This window comes from Felis catus, chromosome C1 (genome assembly GCF_018350175.1).
Source record: "Felis catus isolate Fca126 chromosome C1, F.catus_Fca126_mat1.0, whole genome shotgun sequence".
Taxonomy (NCBI): domain Eukaryota; kingdom Metazoa; phylum Chordata; class Mammalia; order Carnivora; family Felidae; genus Felis; species Felis catus.
Window position 1 is genome coordinate 2,024,613 of NC_058375.1, and position 19,801 is coordinate 2,044,413.

Below are 19,801 nucleotides of genomic sequence, written 5' to 3' on the forward strand. Positions count from 1 at the left end.
CCGGACCGAGCAGGAAACCCCGGAGAGGGGAGCTCTCGCTGATCCGTCGCAGAGAGATTAGGATGAATGTCTGCGGGGGTTCCCGTGACGCGTTTTCACGCACTTGTACTCCCTTTCCTTACAGAAACCCCGTCACCCGCACGTCTGCTCCAAGGCCCAACCCCCCTCCCAGCACCCCGACGGCACGTTGTTAAAAGGAAAACCGCAGGCCCCCAAAATGGCACCACGTAGTGTAGGACCCAAGACCCAACCTGACTGCAGCTCAAAGCCCCCGGCGGGGGGGGGGGGTCATCACGGGAACCCTGGTTGGCACAAGGAAGCAAACCGGCAGATTCCGCTCCCCTTAGGAGGCCCCCCTCGCCTGCAGCCAGGGTTCTTGGCTGACGATTTCCTTTTTCCTGCCCTTTCTCTCTCTCTTTAAAAACCTTTCCTTTCTGTAGCCCCCGGGAGCTCCCCTCCCCCTTGTTATATGGGATTCTGCCCGGTTCATGAATCGATTCCTAAAGCCAATTCGATCTCTGAAATTCGCTCCGTTGAGTTTCTGCTATTTAACAGCGTGTAGCGTGGCTGGGTTTTCGTGACACGTCACTTTACAGCTGTGCCCAGTTTTACTGAACCAGTCGCCTCCGATAGGACCCTGGCTGTCCCCCATCTTTGGGGACGCTGGAGCCTCCAGCAAGGCAGGAATGCCGTTTGCAGACCCTGGGACGGGCCGCTTCCTGGCCGCCCAGTAGCCCGGCCGGTCCCTGCCCATCTCTCCAGGGGAGGCCACAACTAGACAGGCCCTAAGATGAAGGGGTGTGGAGGCATCGGTGGAGGAAGGGGGTCTCAGGGTCCCCCCTCCTCCCAACAACTTCAGATGAGCCGCAGGGAGCAGGGTGAGGGGATGAGAGAATGCCCGGCCGTCCACTCACCGTACTGACAGCGGGGACCCTGGAACCCTCGGGGACAGCGGCACAGCTGGACTGAGCCGGGCGCGCAGTGACCGCCGTTAAAACAGAAGCCAGCACTGCACCGGGCTGTGGAGAGAGGAGAGAAGGTGTGTGAGAAGGGGCCACAGCCTAGGGGCAGCCCCAGCCCAGCCACCAGCGACCCTGGGGATGGTCCCTGAAGTCTCCCCATAAGGCCAGGCCTGGAGATGGATGGGACCCAGAGCCTCAGCTCACAGACAGCAAAGCCCAGACTACGTCTTGAAGCCCGAGCCCTTGAACCTTGGCTGGGGGGGGGGGGGGTGGCGGGGGAGAGGGGAGGAGGTTTCCCGGGCCGGCAGTCCCAACCCTGCCACCAGATCAGGGTCCAGCTCTGTTCTGTCTTGGGTCATGCACTGGCCCAACACCACCAGAGCCTGCAACCACCCCCCCCCACTTTCTTGAGGAGGTGGGGAAGGAGTCAGGGCCAGCAGGGGAACAGCCCCCCACTGAAAGGAAGGCTGCAGGCTTGGCTGAGGACCTGCCCCTGTCCAAGGGGACAGGCCCCCCAAGGAACCCCCCCCACCCCGGCAGCTGAGGGAAGAGGTCGCACGAGCAAACACTGAAGAATTGCCCCCCCCCCCCAGGCAGACAGAGCACAGGAGCCAGAGCCTGGCTTTCAAATGAGCATGTTTGACACCCGCACAAGGAAGAGGGAGGTTCCCTGTGTGGGAAAGGAACAGGTAGATAGGAAGAAGGACCGAGTAAGAGACCTGGAAACAAAACACGTGAAAACTCGACGCGTGGCTGCTACTGAAGGCTGGACGGATGCCTCGCAAAACGACTTCGGGATTTCCAAGGAACAGATGTGTTTTACGCTTCACGTTAGTTCATTTTTTTATTTTTTTTTTTATTTTTCTTAACGTGTATTTTTATTTTTGAGACAGAGAGAGACAGAGCATGAACGGGGGAGGGTCAGAGAGAGAGAGAGGGAGACACAGAATCTGAAACAGGCTCCAGGCTCTGAGCTGTCAGCACAGAGCCCGACGTGGGGCTCGAACCCATGAACCGAGAGATCATGTCCTGAGCCGGAGTTGGACGCTTAACAGACTGAGCCACCCAGGTGCCCGGTTTATTTATATATTTTGAGAGAGAGAATACCTAGCAGGCTCCATCCACACTGTTAGTGCAGAGCCTGAACCGGGGCTCGAAACCCACAAACAGTGAGATCATGACCTGAGCCGAAGTCGAATGCTTAACTGACTGAGCCACCCAAGCGCCCCAACATTAGCTCATTTTTTTAAATGAATTTTATGAATTCCTACTACGGTCCGGGGTCGCGACAGAGACTCGGCTTGGGGACGCCCCCTCAGGCTGTCAGGGGGGCCAGGACTGTGCCCACAGGACCCTCAGGGGCCCTGGAAGGAACCGGTTGCCCCGAGAGAGTGAGAAATGCCAGGGCAGGCAGAGGTGACCCAGGCCCACGGCACCCACAGGTCTGCTGCCGCTGGGTGGCTCTGTTCTCTGAGGGCCAAGCAGGCAGAGGGAGGGCCGAGCCGGGGGAGTCCCGCGTGGCTGGAGAAGCCCCCCAGGAACCACCGTGCACACACCGCCCCACAGCCCAGATGCCTTAGCGGGCAAGGCAGGCGGCTTGGGTGTTGTGCACAGGCGTTCAAGCTCCGGTCGGATATTAGCCAGTGGGTCAGAAAGTCCTGTCAAGCTCCACGACTTGCACACATCGAATACAACATTCTTAGCGACGTTCACACGACCAAGGATCCCCTCCACACCACTGCCTCAGCCTGAAGCCGCACACGCTACCTGCAGCAGCTGCCAGGGCTGAACCGGTCTCCTCGCCCACGATCTGGGGAGAAAAGGGGGAACACTGCTCTGGTGTACAGAGTGCGGGCTGGAGGTTCGAGGACGGTGACGGTTCACCGAGCGTTCCAGCCCCTCCCCGGACCAGGCCTTGGCTCTGGGGGGAAGGAAGGAGGCTCTGCCCATATCCTCAGGCTGGCAGGGCCCTGAGGGGCGTCCAGTCGGCAGGATGGCAGATCCCGGGAGCGCAGTCCCCAGGGTGAGGGCGGCACGTGTGGACATCTTGCGTGGCATCTTAGCGCCACTTTCTCTCGAGGTGGGAGGCAAGAAACAGGTGCGCTTGGCTGGAACTCCTCATGCGTGCAGCGGGCGCAGTATCTGCCAGGCCACCTGCCCCGCCCTCCTCCGCGCCGGCCCCGCCCCTCCACATGGCCCCGCCCCCTCCACGCGGGGCCCGCCCCTCCACTGTGGCTGGGTTCCCGCACGCAGGCCCAGGCCTCGCCCCCAGAAGGGCCCCTCCGTCGAGCCCACGGCCCCTCCTCTTCCCTTCCTCTGCTGGACAGTAGAGTGGCCTCAGGCGGGACAGGTGTGATCCAGGCTGGAGTTTCTCCTGGTCTTGCCAGGCCACCCACCCGCAGGCTCTGAGCACGCGGCCAAGGTCACCAACCGTGGGTGGCGAACGTCGGCCTTCTCCAGGCCAGCGCTGGGAATGAGCCCCTCCCTGGGCCCCTCTGCCGAAGCGGCCCGGAGACCCTACGTGCATTCTGCAGCTGGAGGAGGCCGGGGCTGGAGCAACCAACTCAGACCCAGGACTCAGTGCCCCGCCTGTGACCCTGCTGACTCCGGCTGCCGGCCTCCTGCGCACGTCCCCTGCGGACGCCCCTGGCTGCTGTCGTCTCTCCGCAGCGAGGGCTGAGCCAGGAGCAGGGGAGCCCCATCCCTCCGCCAGCTCCCCCACGGCATCCCCAGAGGAGGGGCACGCCTGTCCATGGGATGGGTCTGAGGTCACATCCTGAGCAGACCCGCAGGCGAACTCAGCCCCTCCCTGCACCTCGCGCATGCCCAGTGCTGAACCCTCAGCTTCTCCAGGACGGAGCCTGGAAGGGGGCTCTCTGGGCCGCAGCTCCGAGGTTGGAACCCGGGATCAGCCCCCCACCGAGACACGTGGTGGACGTGGGGGCTCAACAAAACCGCCCACATAGGCTCCCAGTGTGGGCCAGGCTCAAGGAAAGGTCAGATAGGCCACCCCAAATGCAGCCTATCAATCCGATGACGGCTGGTCCCCAGCTCCCAGCCTTAGCAAGGATAGCAGCGACACCAGCACCCGGCAGCGTCCCGCCTGTGGCCAAACCCCGCCAGGCCAGCCGGAGGGAGGGTCTGTGAGACGCAGCCGGGTGCCCAGGAAAGTCTCCCAGGACTGCGGGGCACATACAGCACGGTGGAACCCCAGGAGGACACGCCTGTCCCCAACACTTCTCCAGCAACCGGCCCTGGAGGCCAGGGGAGTCAGGGCTGGACCCGGCGCAAAGCACCTCCGTCTGCCATCGAGGGAGGCACTCAGGGGTTCGAACAACCCTGGGTGGGGGAGAGCGCAGACAAAGGGGGTGACAGCGAGGACGACACTGGCCCTGGGTCGCCCCGCAGGGCAGGTGGATCAGCGCCGTGGCTCAGGGCGGTCCTCCGCTCATCCAGCAAAGCCGCGGGGCGGCCAGGTGTGGGAACCACAGTGCCCACCTCACAGCAAAGGGGGGCTGCGGGAGAGAGGCGCTTCCCCGGCAGCCCAGGGGACAGGACAGGCCCTGAGTCCCCCCCCCCTTCCGTCGCTCTGTCCCTGGTCTGTCCCCAAACCTGCCGGCTGGGGGCTAGAGGCCAGGACCACGGACCCCCACCCCAACCTCCGCCCATCCCGGACCCTCGCGGCGGGGAGGGAGGCACTCCAGCTCCAAGCTCCGGAGGAAGCACCGAGCTAGTGCCTGCCCTGGGGCCTGGGGACTCCACGGGCGCCGCCACGGGCACACGCCCACCACAGGCCTGTGCTGGAGGCCCGGGGGAGGAGCGCGTGGTCAGTGTGAGTGCTGGGGGCTGTGAGTACGGGTGCGAGCATACCCCCGTGGGCGTGCAGTGCTCACACCGGTGAGCAGCACGGGTGCATGCGCGTGCATGTGAGCACGAGCACGTGTGTGCAGGCGCATTTGTGCGTGTGTGAGCACACAGCACACGTGTGTGCGCCTGTCTCAGGGTGAGCGTGTCAGCACGTGTGAGACCATCCACGTGAGCACGGGATTGTGTGCACACGCATGTGGGAGTGTGAGCACACTCGCATGCACGGGCGCGTGTGTGAAGCCGCGAGGCAGGTCAGCTGGCCTGGGTGGACAGCATGCTGGCCCAGGGCACGCGTGTGCACAAGTGCGAACGTGTGCCAGGCACGGCACCGTGCGGGGCTGCGTGTGACCAGGTGCGAGAGACCTGGGGGGGGGGGGGAGGTCACAGCAGGACAGTATGCCCACCCCTAGCGACCCTGTGGGCGCTTACGTCCACACAGAGGACAGGAGGGCCAGGACTCCAGCTCTCCAAATTCCCACGCTGGGCGCGGGCTGACACGCGTCCAGAACAGAAACGGAAAAGTGAGCGGCAAGGCAGGAAAGCAGAGGGCGGCCATCCCCAGGCCTCGCGGCTGCCCCCCGGCTGCTCCTTCCCTAACACCCCCACCAGCGGGGCCCAGAGGAGGCGGCGGCCGTCCCGGGAGGGAGAGCTATAGGGCCAGCCTGCCAGGCAGTCAGCAGCCTGGGCTTCCGTCCCCCGGCCAGCCCCACGGCCCGTCCTGGGCTCCGGTGACAACAAACCATGTCAGTCCCTCCCCTACTGATGTGAAGCCCTCACAGGCCACAGACTTTTTCTAGCTCCCCCGGCATCCCCCGGGCAGCAAGAAGGCATGAGTGACCAAGATGGGGCGGGAAGCCCGTGGAGAAAGCTCCAGGTGGTCACTCCACAGTGTCCTCCCCAGGACCCGGTCATCTCTGAGGGTCTGCTCAGAGTCAAGGGCACGGCTGTCCCATGCACCCTGGGCTCACACGGGGGTCCGGAGGGCTCCGAGGTCCTGGGCCCCCAGCCACGGCCACGGCTTCCAGACCCAGTTCCCACTGTCCACGCACCCAGAGTCCGACCCCTTCTCACCATGCTCCCTGATCCCCCAGGGCCAGCCCCGAGGTGGCTCCTCGACTTTGCCTCTGCCCTCCACAGCAGACCGTGTCCCTGCCCCACTCAGACCCTGCCCTGGCTCCCTGTCCTTACAAGGCCCCAGGACCTCAGAAAACGACCCCGTTTGGAAATAGAGTGTTTGCGGGTATGACCAAGGTAGGCCCGAGCCCACTCGGAGCAGGGGAGGCCCTGCTAGGAGAGAGGAGGTGACACAGGCAGGGAGGAGGCAGGAGGGGGTTGACGCGGCCACAAGCCAGCGGACGAAGGAAGGACCCCGACGCGCACCTAGACTGGACACCTCTGGCCTCCAGGGAGTAAATCTGAGCCGTTCCAAGGCCCGCCCTGCCCCGCCCGGCCTGCGGTCCCTTCCCCACCTCCGCGTTCTCCAGAGCGCGTCTCACCAGCCCGCACAGCATTGCTTGCAAGCTTTCCCGCGTGTCCACCTGCCCCAGGACAGCAGCCCCAGGAGCCTCTGCCCGAGAGCAGCGCCGGGCACCGCGTCGGCCCCGCACAGACGTCCATCCAGTGGATCAGCTGCGTCAGTGTTTCCCAGGGCCTGCTTTAAGGACCCTGCTTGTTTCGACTTTGTTGTGTCTTCCTCCTTTCTTTTCAAAGAGAGAATTGGTTGGGAACACTACGGTCTGTCTCAGGAATCCTCAGGGCACATTAGCATGTTAAATGCTCTGAGAAGTCCTGCAACAAAGGAACCAGAACTGCGAGGACCGCAGAACCCCTTCTGGTGCGGCTCCCAGCACCTGCTCGGGCCCTACCTCTGCATCCTGTGGCCTCCTCAGATGGCCGGAGCCCAGCCCTACACGGACAGAGATCGGGGAGCCACAGAACGTATTCTCGGCACCGCATTCCTAGGTGCGTGCATGTCAGGGTCAGGCCAGACACCCACCTTCACACTCAGGCCCGCCTTTGATGAAGGGGAGCCAGGACCCAGGGCCTCAGGGGGTCTAGGCAGAATCTGCGCCTGACTGGGAGAGACGGGGACTCGCGAGAGCCGCTGGGCAGGGATCTGGCACCCCGACAGCAGAGGGGGTCAGCGCCAGGCTGCCCTGGGGACGCAAGCAGAGGGGAGCCACGTGGACCCGGGGAAGCCCCCCGGTCACCAGGCAACGCGCCCCACCCAGCCAGCACTTTTCCTTTTCGGTCACCTCCGGGTCACAAATGCCGCTTAGTGGGTCTCTGAGCAATCATGACGGCCATTAGAAGCTTCCTGCCATTCTCCCAGACGGCGTTAGGCCCCCTCCTCGATCCCACACAAACGCACGGAGGGCCCGGACGTCGGCCCGCACACAGCTGCACTTCCAGGGCACGAGGCTGGTGGAGCAGGGCGGGGGCTGCTCCCTGCCCTGTCCCAGCCTGACCACCTCCCACTCCCCCTGGGCCACAGACACTCTGCACTGGGACCGAGGGAAGGTGCCGGAAGCCACCAGAGGAACGGGACAAGGTCAGAGGATCCTGACCCCCAGGGAAGCGGGCACCCCTCCCAAGTGGGGCCCGGCACCCCGTCAGCGCTCGCACTCAGGAGCCCAGAGACCCTGCCCCAGCCCTGCCACCACAGGCAAGCCCATGGAGAGGCCAAAGGCAGCCCCGCAGACACTCACCTGACCCCCCAGGGCAGGGCCTCCCGGGCGCTGGGGGCTCTGGGCACCTGCTCAGCCCGGGAGAGGTCACAGCAGGAAGCACACTCCCTGTGCTGAGCCCACCTTCCCCAGCCACGGCGGTGCTCCCACATGTGCTCCCGCCTTCCTCTGCCGCCCCCCGCCATCCGCTACACTTCCTCCTGCTCAGGGCCCCAGCAGGCTCCCGGAATGCTCCCACCCCCACCCCCCCGGGCCTCCCCTGCCCATCTGCACCCCAAAGCCACCCCGAAGCCCCAGCTGGCTCTGCGCTCCCCTTCACACCCCATCACATCAGCATCCTCAAGCAACCAGCCTCCCGTCGGGCCTCACTCCCCAGAGTTCGGTGGGAGCTGAGCGACAGGGGGCAGGGTCCCAGGCTCAGGACCCTCCCCATGTGAACCCCCCAGTCCCTCCCCTTCCCATGCCGGCAGCCCAGACACCGGGGAACAAGTGGGTGTCCGGAGAGGCTGGATCACAGGGCTTTTTCTGGAACGTTCAAATAAACAGATAAAACCCAAATACGTAAATAAGTAAATCCTGCACTAAAAATGATCCTTTAAAAAAACTGAGGGGCGCCTGGGTGGCTCAGTCGGCTAAGCATCCGACTTCAGCTCAGGTCATGATCTCACCGTTTGTGAGTTTGAGCCCCGCATGGGGCTCTGTGCTGACAGCTCGGAGGCTGGAGCTGCTTCAGATTCTGTCTCAGTCTCTCTCTCTGCCCCTCCCCTGCTCGTGTTCTGTCTGTCTGTCTGTCTCTCTCTCTCAAAAATAAATAAACATTAAAAAAATAAAAAATTAAAAAAAAAAAAAAAACAATCAAGAAAGGCAAAGCCTCCAGTTCAGGATACACGCGGAGATCGGTGACAAGCGGGACCACCAAGGCCAGGCACTGTGGCCGAGACCCGCCCCCCCACAATGTCCTCACCGCCACAGCCCTGACCGCAGCCGATCTCCTCCACCTCTGCAAGGCCAAGGCCGCTCTGCCCCTCCACCGCATCCCCGCTCCTGCCAGTGGAGCCAGACCGGGCAGGGCAGACCGTGGTGGCCACTGGCCCTGCACGCCTGTGCTGAAATTGGCCTCCCATCCCTGAAAAGCCAGCATTTGGGCCCCGTCTCTGCCATGGAGAGAGGCCAACAGGGCCTCCCAGGGTCTGGCCGGCCCTTGGGCCCTGCGGCTGCTCCCTGGCCCTGCCTCTGGGATGGTCTCTCTGAGACACGGGTAAAACCAAGGGTTATGGGACCCCAGCTCATGAGCCTGGGCTGTGGGAACGTGGGGTACAGACCCCAGCCTGCACCCGGGCTCCCCCCGTCCTTGCCTGTGACAGGCCACACGCCAGTCCCCCCAAACCAGGAAGCCAAGCCCAGAGGGCCCCCCACCCCCGGGCCACCATGTGGCTATACATCCGTGTCCCCTCCCAGGTGTAAAAGGCCACGCTCCTCACCCCCACCCGCACCTCCTCCGCCCGCCCCCGTCACCCACCAGATTGGTAGGGACGCCTCTGGCAGGTCTGAGGAGCCCCGGCCTCACAGCGGAAACCAGGAGCCTTGGCTTTGATGTCTGCACCCCCACTCAGCAGACCCCTTTGTTTTCCTAGAAGCCGGAAGCAGGGAACACACACATCACCACGATCAGAGAGCGATCAGAGGGCGTGGGGAGAAGGGCCGCCGCCGGGGGTGGGGGGCTGGCCAGCATCCAGGCGTCCCCCCCTCGTCCCCCCAGGCTCTCCTGCCCACAGGGAGGTGGAGCTGCTTCCTCGCCTCCTCCCTCCTGCTCCCTTCCTGGGGAGAATTATTCATTTCCTCTCCCAGAAAACAGCACCCACCATCCTTCTCTTCCCCTTCTCCAACTGGAGTCCGTGTAAAAACTCTCTGCCCCTGTTCAGCGGCTCCCACGTTCCCCGTGTGTGGAGGGGGGCCCAGGGGCAGAGACAGGCTGGAACACGGCCCCCCAAGTCTGGTTCCCATCCCAGCAGGGGGGAGCCGGGACCCCCAGCCACCGCCACAGCATGGCCCTGTCCGTCGCCTCACATCAGGGGGCGCCACGGAATTGTTTCAGGGGAGGCCAGACCTCCGAGGCCACCTCTCTGGGAAGGGATGCGGCCTCCTCTTACCCAGTTACCCCAACTGCCCACCCACCTGTCCCCACACCCTCCTGTGCCCACACCTACCTGCTGGCCCACCTGTGCCCACACACCTGTGCCCACACCCACCTGCTGGCCCAACTGTCCCCGCACACACCTGTCCCCACACCCTCCGGTGCCCACACCCACCTGCTGGCCCAACTGTCCCCGCACACACCTGTCCCCACACCCTCCGGTGCCCACACCCACCTGCCGGCCCACCTGTGCCCACACCCACAGGCCAGGAACGGCTTCCCAAATACCCTCTACCGCCAGACTCCACAGCTGTGACCCCCCTTCCTTTCGAGAAGCAGAAGCATCACAGTGAGGCTCTTGTGTGCTGACACATGGGCTCCCCGTCCCTCCTGCGTCGATCAGGACCCCCTCTCTCTGAGGGAGGCAGTGACAAACCTCCACTAGGCACCTGGGGAGTCTGAGGCCCATGGCTCTAGGACGGGAGGCAGGACAGGAGCTGCCGTCTCGAATGTCCACAGAGGCCGGGGGCCACCGCCCAGCCCCGGGCCCTCCTGGGAACACAGGCCCGCAAGACCCAAGAGCAGGGGTGTGGCTACGGTGGGCTGGCTCCGTGACAGGGCCCTGAAGAGGTTCCTGAGCCCACATACACCACCGCGTGGTCCCGGGGCTGCCCTCAGACCCCTCCCGCGGATGCCAGGCCCTGGCCGACAGCCCCCCACCCTCCGCTCGGAGCCCCCACCAGCCCCAGCCCTCTTTCCTTGGCCCCCGCCCGCATCAGCCTACAGAGCTCACTCTTCTATTATTCTGTTTTACAGCCTGGGTGGGGGGCAGAGTGGGGAACTCTCACGCTGTGGGAAGTGCCACCAAGTGCAGAGACAGGGTCTCTACCCCCACCACTGGAGAACGATCCCTTCAGACGCGGCCTCTTCTGAGGCACAGATTTAGTGCTGGGGGAGGACACTCACGGGAGAGGCAGCCCTGGTCACCGGGCTGCTGGCTCCACCCGGGGCAGCACCTGAACACGGTCTGCGCCTCCATGGCATACACCTGCCTGTGGCCCGTGTAGTAGATGGTTCTAGAAAAGAAGGGAGAAGGGAAACGTTTACCGTGGAGACACAGCTCTGGCGGCACGTCCCGCTGCTTTTGGCTCTCGCCCATCCACCCCTCCCCGCGCTGGCTCCCCGACTGTTCCCTTCAGGTCCAGGCTCCGAGGTGGGGGGAAGGTCTGTGAGCCACACCCGCACGAAGAGGGGCAGCAGGGCACACGTGGCTGCCCTGGAGCCAGGACCGATGGCCCCGGCCAGCTCCTCCCGTGGGGCTACTGCCCCCTTCCCTCTCCGCCCCTGCTGGGGCCCAGCTCCAAGCCAACGTCAGGATGGGCATAGCATCCCACGTCTGGCCCCAGGCCAGGTTTGAGGCCTTTGGGGTCAGACTCGAAATGTCCAGCCGAGGACCAAGAGTGGCTTCCAAGGTGCCCAGTGCTAGGCAGGCTGTGCCCTGGATAGTGCCAGTTCAGACCCCAGGCTGCCAGTACACCAGACAGCAGGACCGCCCCGAGCGCTCGCGGTTTGCGAGGGCCTTCTTCCCCACCTGCGGGGTGGAGGGTTGAGCCGAGGACCCAGGGTGATGGGGAGGACAGCTGTGGACAACAGCAGAGGGGCCAGACTGTGGTCACACACAGCACTGCCGTCAGAGGGGAGCAGGCGGGAGGGACCCTCAGAGGAGATGGGACAGGGCGGCCTGGGTCCAAGGCCAGTTCCTGTTCAGGATGGGGGCAGCTCTCACAAAGGCTGAGCGGAGAGAGACAGAGCCCCAAGCAGGAGCTGGGAGGGGGTCCACGCTGGAAGGAGGCACCGGGGTCTGGCCAGTCTGGGGCCTGGCACGGGCAGTGCCCATAGGAGGGCGTTGACTAAACCAGAAAGAGACCAGCTCCCCTGGAGGCTGCCCCAGGCCACCTGCAGCCCCAGGACCTTTGGGGCCGCCCTCTGCATGGCGGGCTGGCCAACCCCAGCCTCCACCCTGCCTCTCTGCACAGCAGCAGGCCCCACAGGGTGGCCTTGGAGGAGCAGTGGTCAAGGGGTCCACCTCCCAAGATCCTGGGACTCGCCCCGCGGCCTTGACCTTGGAGCCGCAGCCAGGGTGGGGGGCAGAAGTGCCTTGGTCCCACATCGCCCACACAGCCCCCCGTCTCAGTGGCACCCCACAGCCCCAGGCTCCTACATCCTGGCTCCACTGCTGCCGGGCCTCAGCCTTCGGAAGGGTCTCTGCCATTCCGGAAAGCTCCATTCCCCCTTGTTCAGAGTGAGTTACAACGGATTCTCCCTCCTCATCCCTGCCCCGCCCACCTCCACCCTTACCGGGTGACGGTCAGCCAGACGGACAGCTAACTGCCCCAGCCCGGCCTCTCTGTTCTCACCTAGAGGCGAAGACTGCTGACCTTATTTGGAAGCAGGGTCTCTCCCAATGGAAACAAACTGAGAGGAGCCCGTACTGACTTCGGGTGGGCTCGCAGTCCAAGGACTGATGTCCTCGGAAGACAGGGAACGGTCACAGACACGCCGTTGGAGGGCCACGTGACCACCGCGGCAGAGACTGGGGAGAGGCAGGTGTGAGCCAGGACATGGCCACCACCAGGACCCGGGGCAGGGAGAGGCCTGGGACAGAAGGAACCAGCTGTGCCCACACCTGGGTCTCAGGCCCCCAGGCAGAGAACACTGAAGCCCCGCCCCCACAGTCTGTCACAACCCGTTACAGCAGCAACAGGAAACTAACGCGGCCCGGGTGCTCAGCCCCTGTCCTTGGGTCCGTGGCTGTGAGGTCCTTGTGTCCACGGGACAGGACTGGTCACAGGCCGTGGGGAGGTGGGCAGGAAGGCCGGGGAAGAGGGACAGAGAGTGGAGTAACAGAACAAAAGGAAGGGGGTGACCCGAGGCCACCCCTGCCCCACCGCTGTCTGTGGGAAAGGTGACCGGGGCTCGTCCAACAGCCACGGGGTCAAGGACCCTTGAGCCCCGGGAGCGGCCCGAGGGCCCGGCCTGCCCTTTCCAGGTGAGCAAACACCTCCTGCCTGCTGGGGCTTGGCCGCAGGGAGCCGTGGGAAACCCACGGCCACCCTGGGGACCGGGACCCCACCAACAAGGCAGGCCACTTCCCGGAAGCGTGAGTTCATGTGCCCGCTGCACACAGCAGCTCGGGAGAGCTTTGCAAAACATCACTTCGGCAGGACATGAAACCGCTTGCCTGGAGAGACACCGACCGCAGCAGTGGACGGCTCTTGGCAGAGCAAACGGTGTTCGGGCCCTTCCGCCGTAAATATTTATCCCTCTCCCGGGGCTACGTGCTGCTGTGCGCGGTCGCCCGGAGAACGGAGCCGGCCGGCCCATCTGCCACCTCCCCGCGCTCCCGCCCTTGGGAGTTAGAGACCCCTGCGACACAGCTGGTGGGCCTACTGCCCCGTCGCTCCCCTGCAGCCCACACGGGACACCCCACGCGGGCTCTGGCCACCGCCGGGGAGCTAGCTTAGGGCAGGGCCAGGGGCGACAGGGGGTGGGGGGCCGGGCGGGCCTGGAGGGAAGGGTTCTGGGAGGGCTCCGGGCTCCTCCAAGCACCCTTTCCCTCCCTCCTCCCCCGGCACAGGCCACACCCCCCAAAGGGCAGGGGAGTGTGGAGGGGCAGGGCAGGGGAGGGGAGCCCCTCCCCCCGGCACAGCCTGAGCTGGCTGGTGGTTTGTCGGGGAGACCCTCCTGATGCTCCAGGAGCTGGCAGATGGGGAAAGGGGGCCAGGGGGCAGGGCCGGCCACCCAGGCAAGCTGGGGCCCCTGTGCGTTCCTGAAGGATGAAGGGGACCGTGCCTGGCAGAGGCCACAGCCTCGACGGCCACTGGAGAAACGTCCGCACGAGGCGTGTGGGCAACTGCCCCCAGACAGCACGTGGGGCTCGGCTGTGGCACCGCGGGAGGGGACACACCCACTACGGCGCAGCGGGCGCCCCACAGAAGGGAAGCGGTTAGCACAGGTCGCGGAAACCCTACAGGACACAGAGGTGGTAAGACAGCTCTCATCCACGTGGGGTGGAGGACCATGGGGGGAGCAGCCCACGTGGCTGCATTCCAGGCCAGGCACCCCCACCCCCCGCAGGCCAGGGACCCAAACTGCCCCAGCCCCATCACCTCAAGCTGGGCCAGGAGAGGATGCCAGGAACCCGTTCCGCACGTGGCCCCTGCTGAGCCTTCCCAGGAGACCCCCACACAGAACACAGACCACTCCCCACTCCCTGGCAGGAAACGTGGCAGAGACCCATGGCCCCCGCCCCACGTGACCGGGCAGCAAGGCCCTCACAGACAGTGGGACTTTCCTCCCAGGGCCCCAGACGCTCCGCCAGGAGACTGAAGGTGCCCGGATGCTCCCGCCCCTACCCAGGCCAGCCTGGGGACCAGCGACAGGGAAATCGGGGAACTGTCCGCCCTGGGGGCTCCCTCAGCGCACACGTACCCCCCCCCACGCTCCAGCCCTGGGACCACGGGGCCCCTGGCAGCTTCTAGAAACAGCACCTCTCCCCACGGGTCGTCGTGGGGACACGGCCGACGTGACCTCATTCCCGATCTGTGAATGCTGGTGGCCGCACACACGAGGAGGCCCGGAGGACCGCACAGAGCACACCTCTGGGGGCAGCAGGAGGGCAGACATCTTCCTTCTGCCCCCGGTTCCCAGCGTCGACGCCCCTGACCTTTGGGCAGGACCCTCCGTGGCTGAGGGGCCACCCTACGCCCCACGGCACGGGCAGCGGCATCCCTACCCCCGCCCGCTGGCTATGGCGCCCACCCTCGGCGCACCTGGAACAAGGGACGCTGCCCTCAGAGACCACCAAGGGCCCCCGGAGGGAGCTGGCACCCCACACGGATGACGCCACGCAGGCGACCCTCGAAGGCCACGCTGCGAAGCTGGACGCCACACCCCACGTGAGGGCCGCTCCTACCTTCCCTGCACCTAATGGGGGAGCTGCCCGAGCTGAGGCCCCCCCACCATCCGGCTCTGCAGTCGGGCAGATTCCAGAGAGAGGAGAGGTATGCAAAGGCACTCCTTAATTTGATTTTGAAATAAAATCTTGAGCAAGAAAAGGTTTGGCACTGGCTCCCCCGGGGAACGAGGCCCAGGGCTCGGCCGATGCAGCTCCCACAGGGCACTCAGCGGGCCGGGCACCCCACTCTTCCCCTCTCGTGTGGCCAGCCACTGCCCCCAGCACCCCGCCTCGGCCACGGGACCCCGTCCTCCTCAGAGCACCCTCCCAGAGTCCCCTCCTCCCTGCAGGGCCCACTGCGCAGCAATGCTCCGTCTGTGAGCTGCCCTCCAGGGTGGGAAAAGTTTTGGCATCAGGCGCAGGGCAGCAGGAAGGGGTGTGGACGGCCCTGGGACCAGGAGAGCCCCCCCCCGACCCCGGCAGCCCGCTCGCACACCGGACCTGGGGCCCCAGCACATACCTCCGCTCGTGGCTGACGCACCACGCCTGCCGCCCGCAGCCCGGCTTCCACACGGGCACGGTTCGGCTGAAAGCCTGCACACAGGGCTGGGTTCGGCCCACCAGGGTCAGCTCCTGCTCGGCGCACACGTGCGGCCTGGGACAGAGGACAGATGGTCAGTAGGCCCCAGTCCAGGGCGCGGAGCCACCAGGGGTGGGGTGCACAGCAGGGCCAGGCCCCGCGGTGCCCGTCCCAGGCCTGCGGCAGGGCCAGGCTCGAGGTGTGGGAAGAGGACGAGGAGGGACGGCCACAGGGCCACAGCCTGCAGACCCCCTGCAGGGGTCCCATACCACCCACAGGACTATTGTAGCTTTGCCCGGACAACAGGGGCCTGAGGGTCAGCAGAAACAGTGACACGGACCCCGCGTCCGTGTGACTCCCTTCCTAGGCCCCCACCTCCCAGCCATCCTGGCCTCAGAGATGTCCCCTGAGCTGCCCCCGCTGGGCACACGGAGTTCGCTCCAGGTGGGACAAGGTGTGGAAGGCGGGGAGCCACCAGGGAGCGTGGAAGGGGTGCAAGGCGGAGCCCTCTGATGTCAGTGGCTCCCCAGTGCCCTTGACCCCCCCCCGCCCCCAAATAAGGACAGGAGGGTGCCTCGCTCAGGAAGGAGGTGGTTATAGAGAAGGGGCCTGGGAGGTGGGGGGAGGGGCAGCTGCCCCAGCCAGACACAGGCAAATTTCAAATTTCGGGAGACAAGGCACAAAGTTTTCGAGGCCAGCCAGATTCCACAGCCTCTGAGGAAGGGGATGGGGGGTGGGCTCGCCTCTCCCGTGGACACCCTCAGGGTCACACAACCCTGTGGGCTCACTCCCACTGGCCACTCTCCCATCCCCTAGTCACCTGCGTGACTTCTCCCGAGGCCCGTGGGCCTGGGCTCCCCCTCCGGCTCTGCTGCTCCCTCCACAGCCCCCCAAAACAGTCCCCGCTCTGCTGGCTGCCCACTGGCCTCCCGGGGACGGGGGTGAGCGCGGCACCGATCCCCTCGGGGGAGCTCCCAGCCCTTCAGAAGCACAGCTCGAGCCAACTTTTCCATCTTCGGGGCGGAGGAGGTGGGATGGGGGAGGGAACAGACATAGAGACGAAGTGTCAGCCCAAGTGGCAGGACAGTCACAGGCCTGTCCTTGCAGTCGGCTCCTGGTTCCCATCTGGAGAGGCAAGGCAATTCCCAGACTACAAAGCAAACAGTTCCGTGGGACATCTGCTCCCGGGCAGAGAGGGGCTCCTGGAGGCCGGCGCCTCAGCCCAGAGCCGAGGAGAAGGTGGGCACGTGAGGCGTCCCTTTGGGGCAGGCGGTTCCAGGCCAGCAGGCCCCAGGATGATGGCCCCAGGGTGAGGAGACAGGAAGGGGAAAAGCAGGCGGGGAGGGAGAGGCAGGCAGCCCCGCCCAGCTGGCGAAGCCGGGCTGCGTGCACACCCTTGTGCAGGAGGAGGGCTAGGCTCCCCAGAAGCGTCTCGGTCATGTCTGTCTTGACAAGCTCCCCTTTTGAACCCCAGGGTGGGCCTCTGAACACACGTCCCCCTGGACCAGGCGCAACCCTTGAACTTGGAAGCCTGCAGGCTCGGCCCTGGGCCGGTTGGAGCTCCAGTGTAGGGGACACTGTCTCCCCATCCCCAGACCCCGCCAGCAGCCCTGGGCCAGCCCTGTGTGTAGTGAGCGGTCACTCCAGGCCCCAGGAAGATAAGCCAACCATTCTTCCAGCAGAAATGCACTTAGAGGCATAAATAAATAAATAAAGACATGTTGTAGGGTTTTCAGTCTGGACACGGTCGGCCAGCGGGAACCCAAGAACCAGCCACAAGCTCCCACACGTCCACAGAGGCCCACCAGGAAAACCAGTCACAGACAGGGGGGAGGCCTGTGCGGGGCCCTACGGGCTCATCAGACCTCCCCCAGGGGAAGGGGGCAGGGGGCACAGGACGAGCGAGGACAAAGCACTTTCAGGGACCCCGGCTGTTCTCTTGGCCCCCTCCCCTGCTCCTCTGGGGCACAAGGAGCAAAAAGCAAATTCCGGCACCCAGAGCCCACCGGCTTCCAGCACTCCGGGGTCTAGCAGAAAGCTGTCCCCTGTTCAGCTGGCCAGCGTAGCTCAATGCTGCCTAGCACCAGGTGCCTCAGAGACAATCAGAGACAATGGGGCTGTGGAAGGTGCACCCCGAGGCGTCACAGAACTCAGTCTGCCCAGGGCCATCTGAGAACAGAAGGCTAGCCAAGAAACAGGGACACAGGCCCCCATAGGGGAAGCCACCCCTGACATGTGGGAGGCTCCCTGAGGAGGAGGAAGGGGAGGAAGAGACAGGGCAGAGGAGGCTTTGGGGAAAAGCAGGAAGCAGAAAGAGGTCTCCTGCGACCCACTGCTTGCCCCAGAGCGGCCAGAGGCTTCCCGGAGCCCTAGGTGACATGCCAACCAGGGTCAGGGGCCGCCCGCCGCTGTGATAATCCCTTCTGAGCCTGCAGCTTCCCTTGGACAAATGAACTCACTGGGATCACAGGAAAGAAAAATGTCCAGCAGAAGTCATGCAGAGTCGGGACTCAGGCCACTCACATTTCTGGATGCAAAGGCCACAAGGAAATCTTCCTGCCTGGGGCAAAGCAAGACCCAGGGTGGGGGATGGGGGTCCTGGGGCACCGACTTGCCCTGCCCCCCAGCTCTGCCCCACCAGGTGCACTGGGCCCTCTGGGCGAGTGCCGGGCAGGGGTCCCTAACCCGGGCCGGGCCACTGGCCTGCCCCTTTGCAGCACCCTGCAGGAGCCCTGGGCTGGGGGCCCCCAGCAGGCACCTCCCCTCCTCCCCCTCCTCTCTGGCTCACTTTGGCACCAGCGGTCCTGGGAGGCCAACACGGGATGAATCTGCCCGTTAAGAGAGACCGCTAAACGGCCCGTTGGGGAATCATCTTTCAAAACTGAATTCATCTCCGCTGGCTCCCGGACCCTCTCTTCCTGCCCATTCTGGTGCTGAATTCCTTCTGTCTCTCAGCCCCAGCACGCACGTGTTTAACACATAAACCACGTCCAGCCACCACCACTACCGCCCCCCCCCCCCCGCGTCTGGGCGCTCCCCGCCCCTGCACAGGCCCCCCAGGCCCCCGGAGGCAGCTTTGGAAGGAAGTGAGAAGGGGCTGCTTCCTTCCTGCTCGCTAGCCAGACCCTGCCCACGAGGACCCCGACTGGAGCGCGGCGTCTGCCAGAGCGCGCGGTCGCACATGACGGAGTGGAGGGTCACCGACAGGGTAAGGGGAGGAGGAGGTGGCCCCGCCACGGAAGCGCCCCCAGACCCAAGCCCCGACCCCCGTGTCTTAACCACTCCCTCCCCAGGGGCGGCAAAGAGCCCAACTTTGTCAGGGCCCCAGGGACAAAGCTGCTCAGGGGCCCGGGGCTCCGCTACTCACATGCCGGGCTGCAGGCGGGGCAGGGCGCCCGCCGGACCCGCGGGGAGCAGCAGCACCAGGGCCAGGGCCACCGCGCGCCCCGCCGCCGTCGCCTCCGGAAGGACAGGCATCGCGCCCGCCGCCCCGCGCCGGCTCCCTCCTGCGACCCCCAGCTCACTGGACGTCCCGGCGGACCCTCGGAGCCGCCGCCCGCACGTGCGCCATGGCCGGGGACGCGCGGGACGCAGCCGCAGGTGCGGAGGGACCGGCTTCCCGCCCGGCCGGCGCCCGCTTCGCGCGACACTGCGCGCTCGGCCCCGGCGCCAGAGGCCGGCCCGCCTTTGCCACGCCCCCGGCCCGGACCCCCGCCCCGGCCCCGCCCACCGCCCGGCCCCGCCCCCAACCCTCCTCAGGTCCTCGCCGCGAGCCTCGCGCGCTCGGCTGCTCCGAGGCCGCCGGGTCTAGATGCCCTGCGAGCGAGTGGCCACCACCTCCGGCGGACCTCGGGCCCAGGCGCCCATCTCTGGGGGAGCCCTCCGCCCTCCCTCCGTCCCTCTTAAGTCTCTGCGGACGCTCGGTCCGTTGTCACGGGCTGCCCTCTCCCCTCCCTTCCCGGGCGGGGGGCAAGGGGGTGGGGGGTAACGGCCCTCCCCGTGCCTCTGGGTGCTCCCCCTTGGGCACCCGCGTCGCGGATCACCGACCACCCCCTGGGCATTTTTACCCTTGTTCTGTGCAGGGCGTTCTTGGCCCGTGGCCTGAAGTGGGCGAGCCGGCCAGGGCAGGAGCCTCCCTCCGGAGACCCTGCTTCTCGCCAGTGTAACCTGGTTGGGGCGGCTGCCTGGCTTAGTCAGTAGAGCCTGCGCCTCTTGATCTTGGGGTCCTGAGTGCAAGCCCCAGGCTGGGCGTAGAGGTAACTTAAATGAAGCTGGGTGGGGTTTGGAATTCACTTACTCCAGGGGTGACGACTAGGTGCTCCAGGGTCCAGGGGCTCGTGGGGGTCCCTGGGGTGGAAACAACCCCCTCCGGAGGTTTTTGAAAAGCAGGGGAAGGTGCAGCCTGGGTAGGACCTGAGGAGTGGCCGGGACTTAGGACCCGCTAGCCACCCGTGTGCCCGGCCCAGCTGCAGAGGCCCACGGGTGGTCAGGCTCACTTCCGAAGCTGGCAGGCCTCTTTCTTGGGGTTTTCGTCCTTGCCACTTCCCGTGGTCTGGGTGACTGGCCCTCGCCTCGCCCTCCTACAAAGTGCAGGAACTCCTGGCTGGGAGGGGC

At 65.5% G+C, this 19,801-nt stretch overlaps 1 protein-coding gene across 6 annotated transcripts in view; it reads right to left on the minus strand.

The window, feature by feature from the left end:
• Nucleotides 1–19,801, minus strand: part of MEGF6 (multiple EGF like domains 6) — a 92,279-nt gene that overhangs the window by 67,367 nt on the left and 5,111 nt on the right. For 5 of the 6 annotated variants that reach the window (XM_023258002.2, XM_045034969.1, XM_023258000.2 and 2 more), the window contains exons 1-4: nucleotides 18,555–18,832; nucleotides 15,128–15,262; nucleotides 10,617–10,726; nucleotides 915–1,019 (exon numbers count right to left, since the gene is read on the minus strand). In XM_023258002.2, the coding sequence (XP_023113770.1) occupies nucleotides 915–1,019; nucleotides 10,617–10,726; nucleotides 15,128–15,262; nucleotides 18,555–18,664 (460 nt within the window). In that variant the 5' untranslated portion in view covers nucleotides 18,665–18,832. Of the gene's footprint in view, nucleotides 1–914; nucleotides 1,020–10,616; nucleotides 10,727–15,127; nucleotides 15,263–18,554; nucleotides 18,833–19,801 lie in introns of those variants that run through there. The other variant, XM_045034970.1, reaches the window with a different exon arrangement.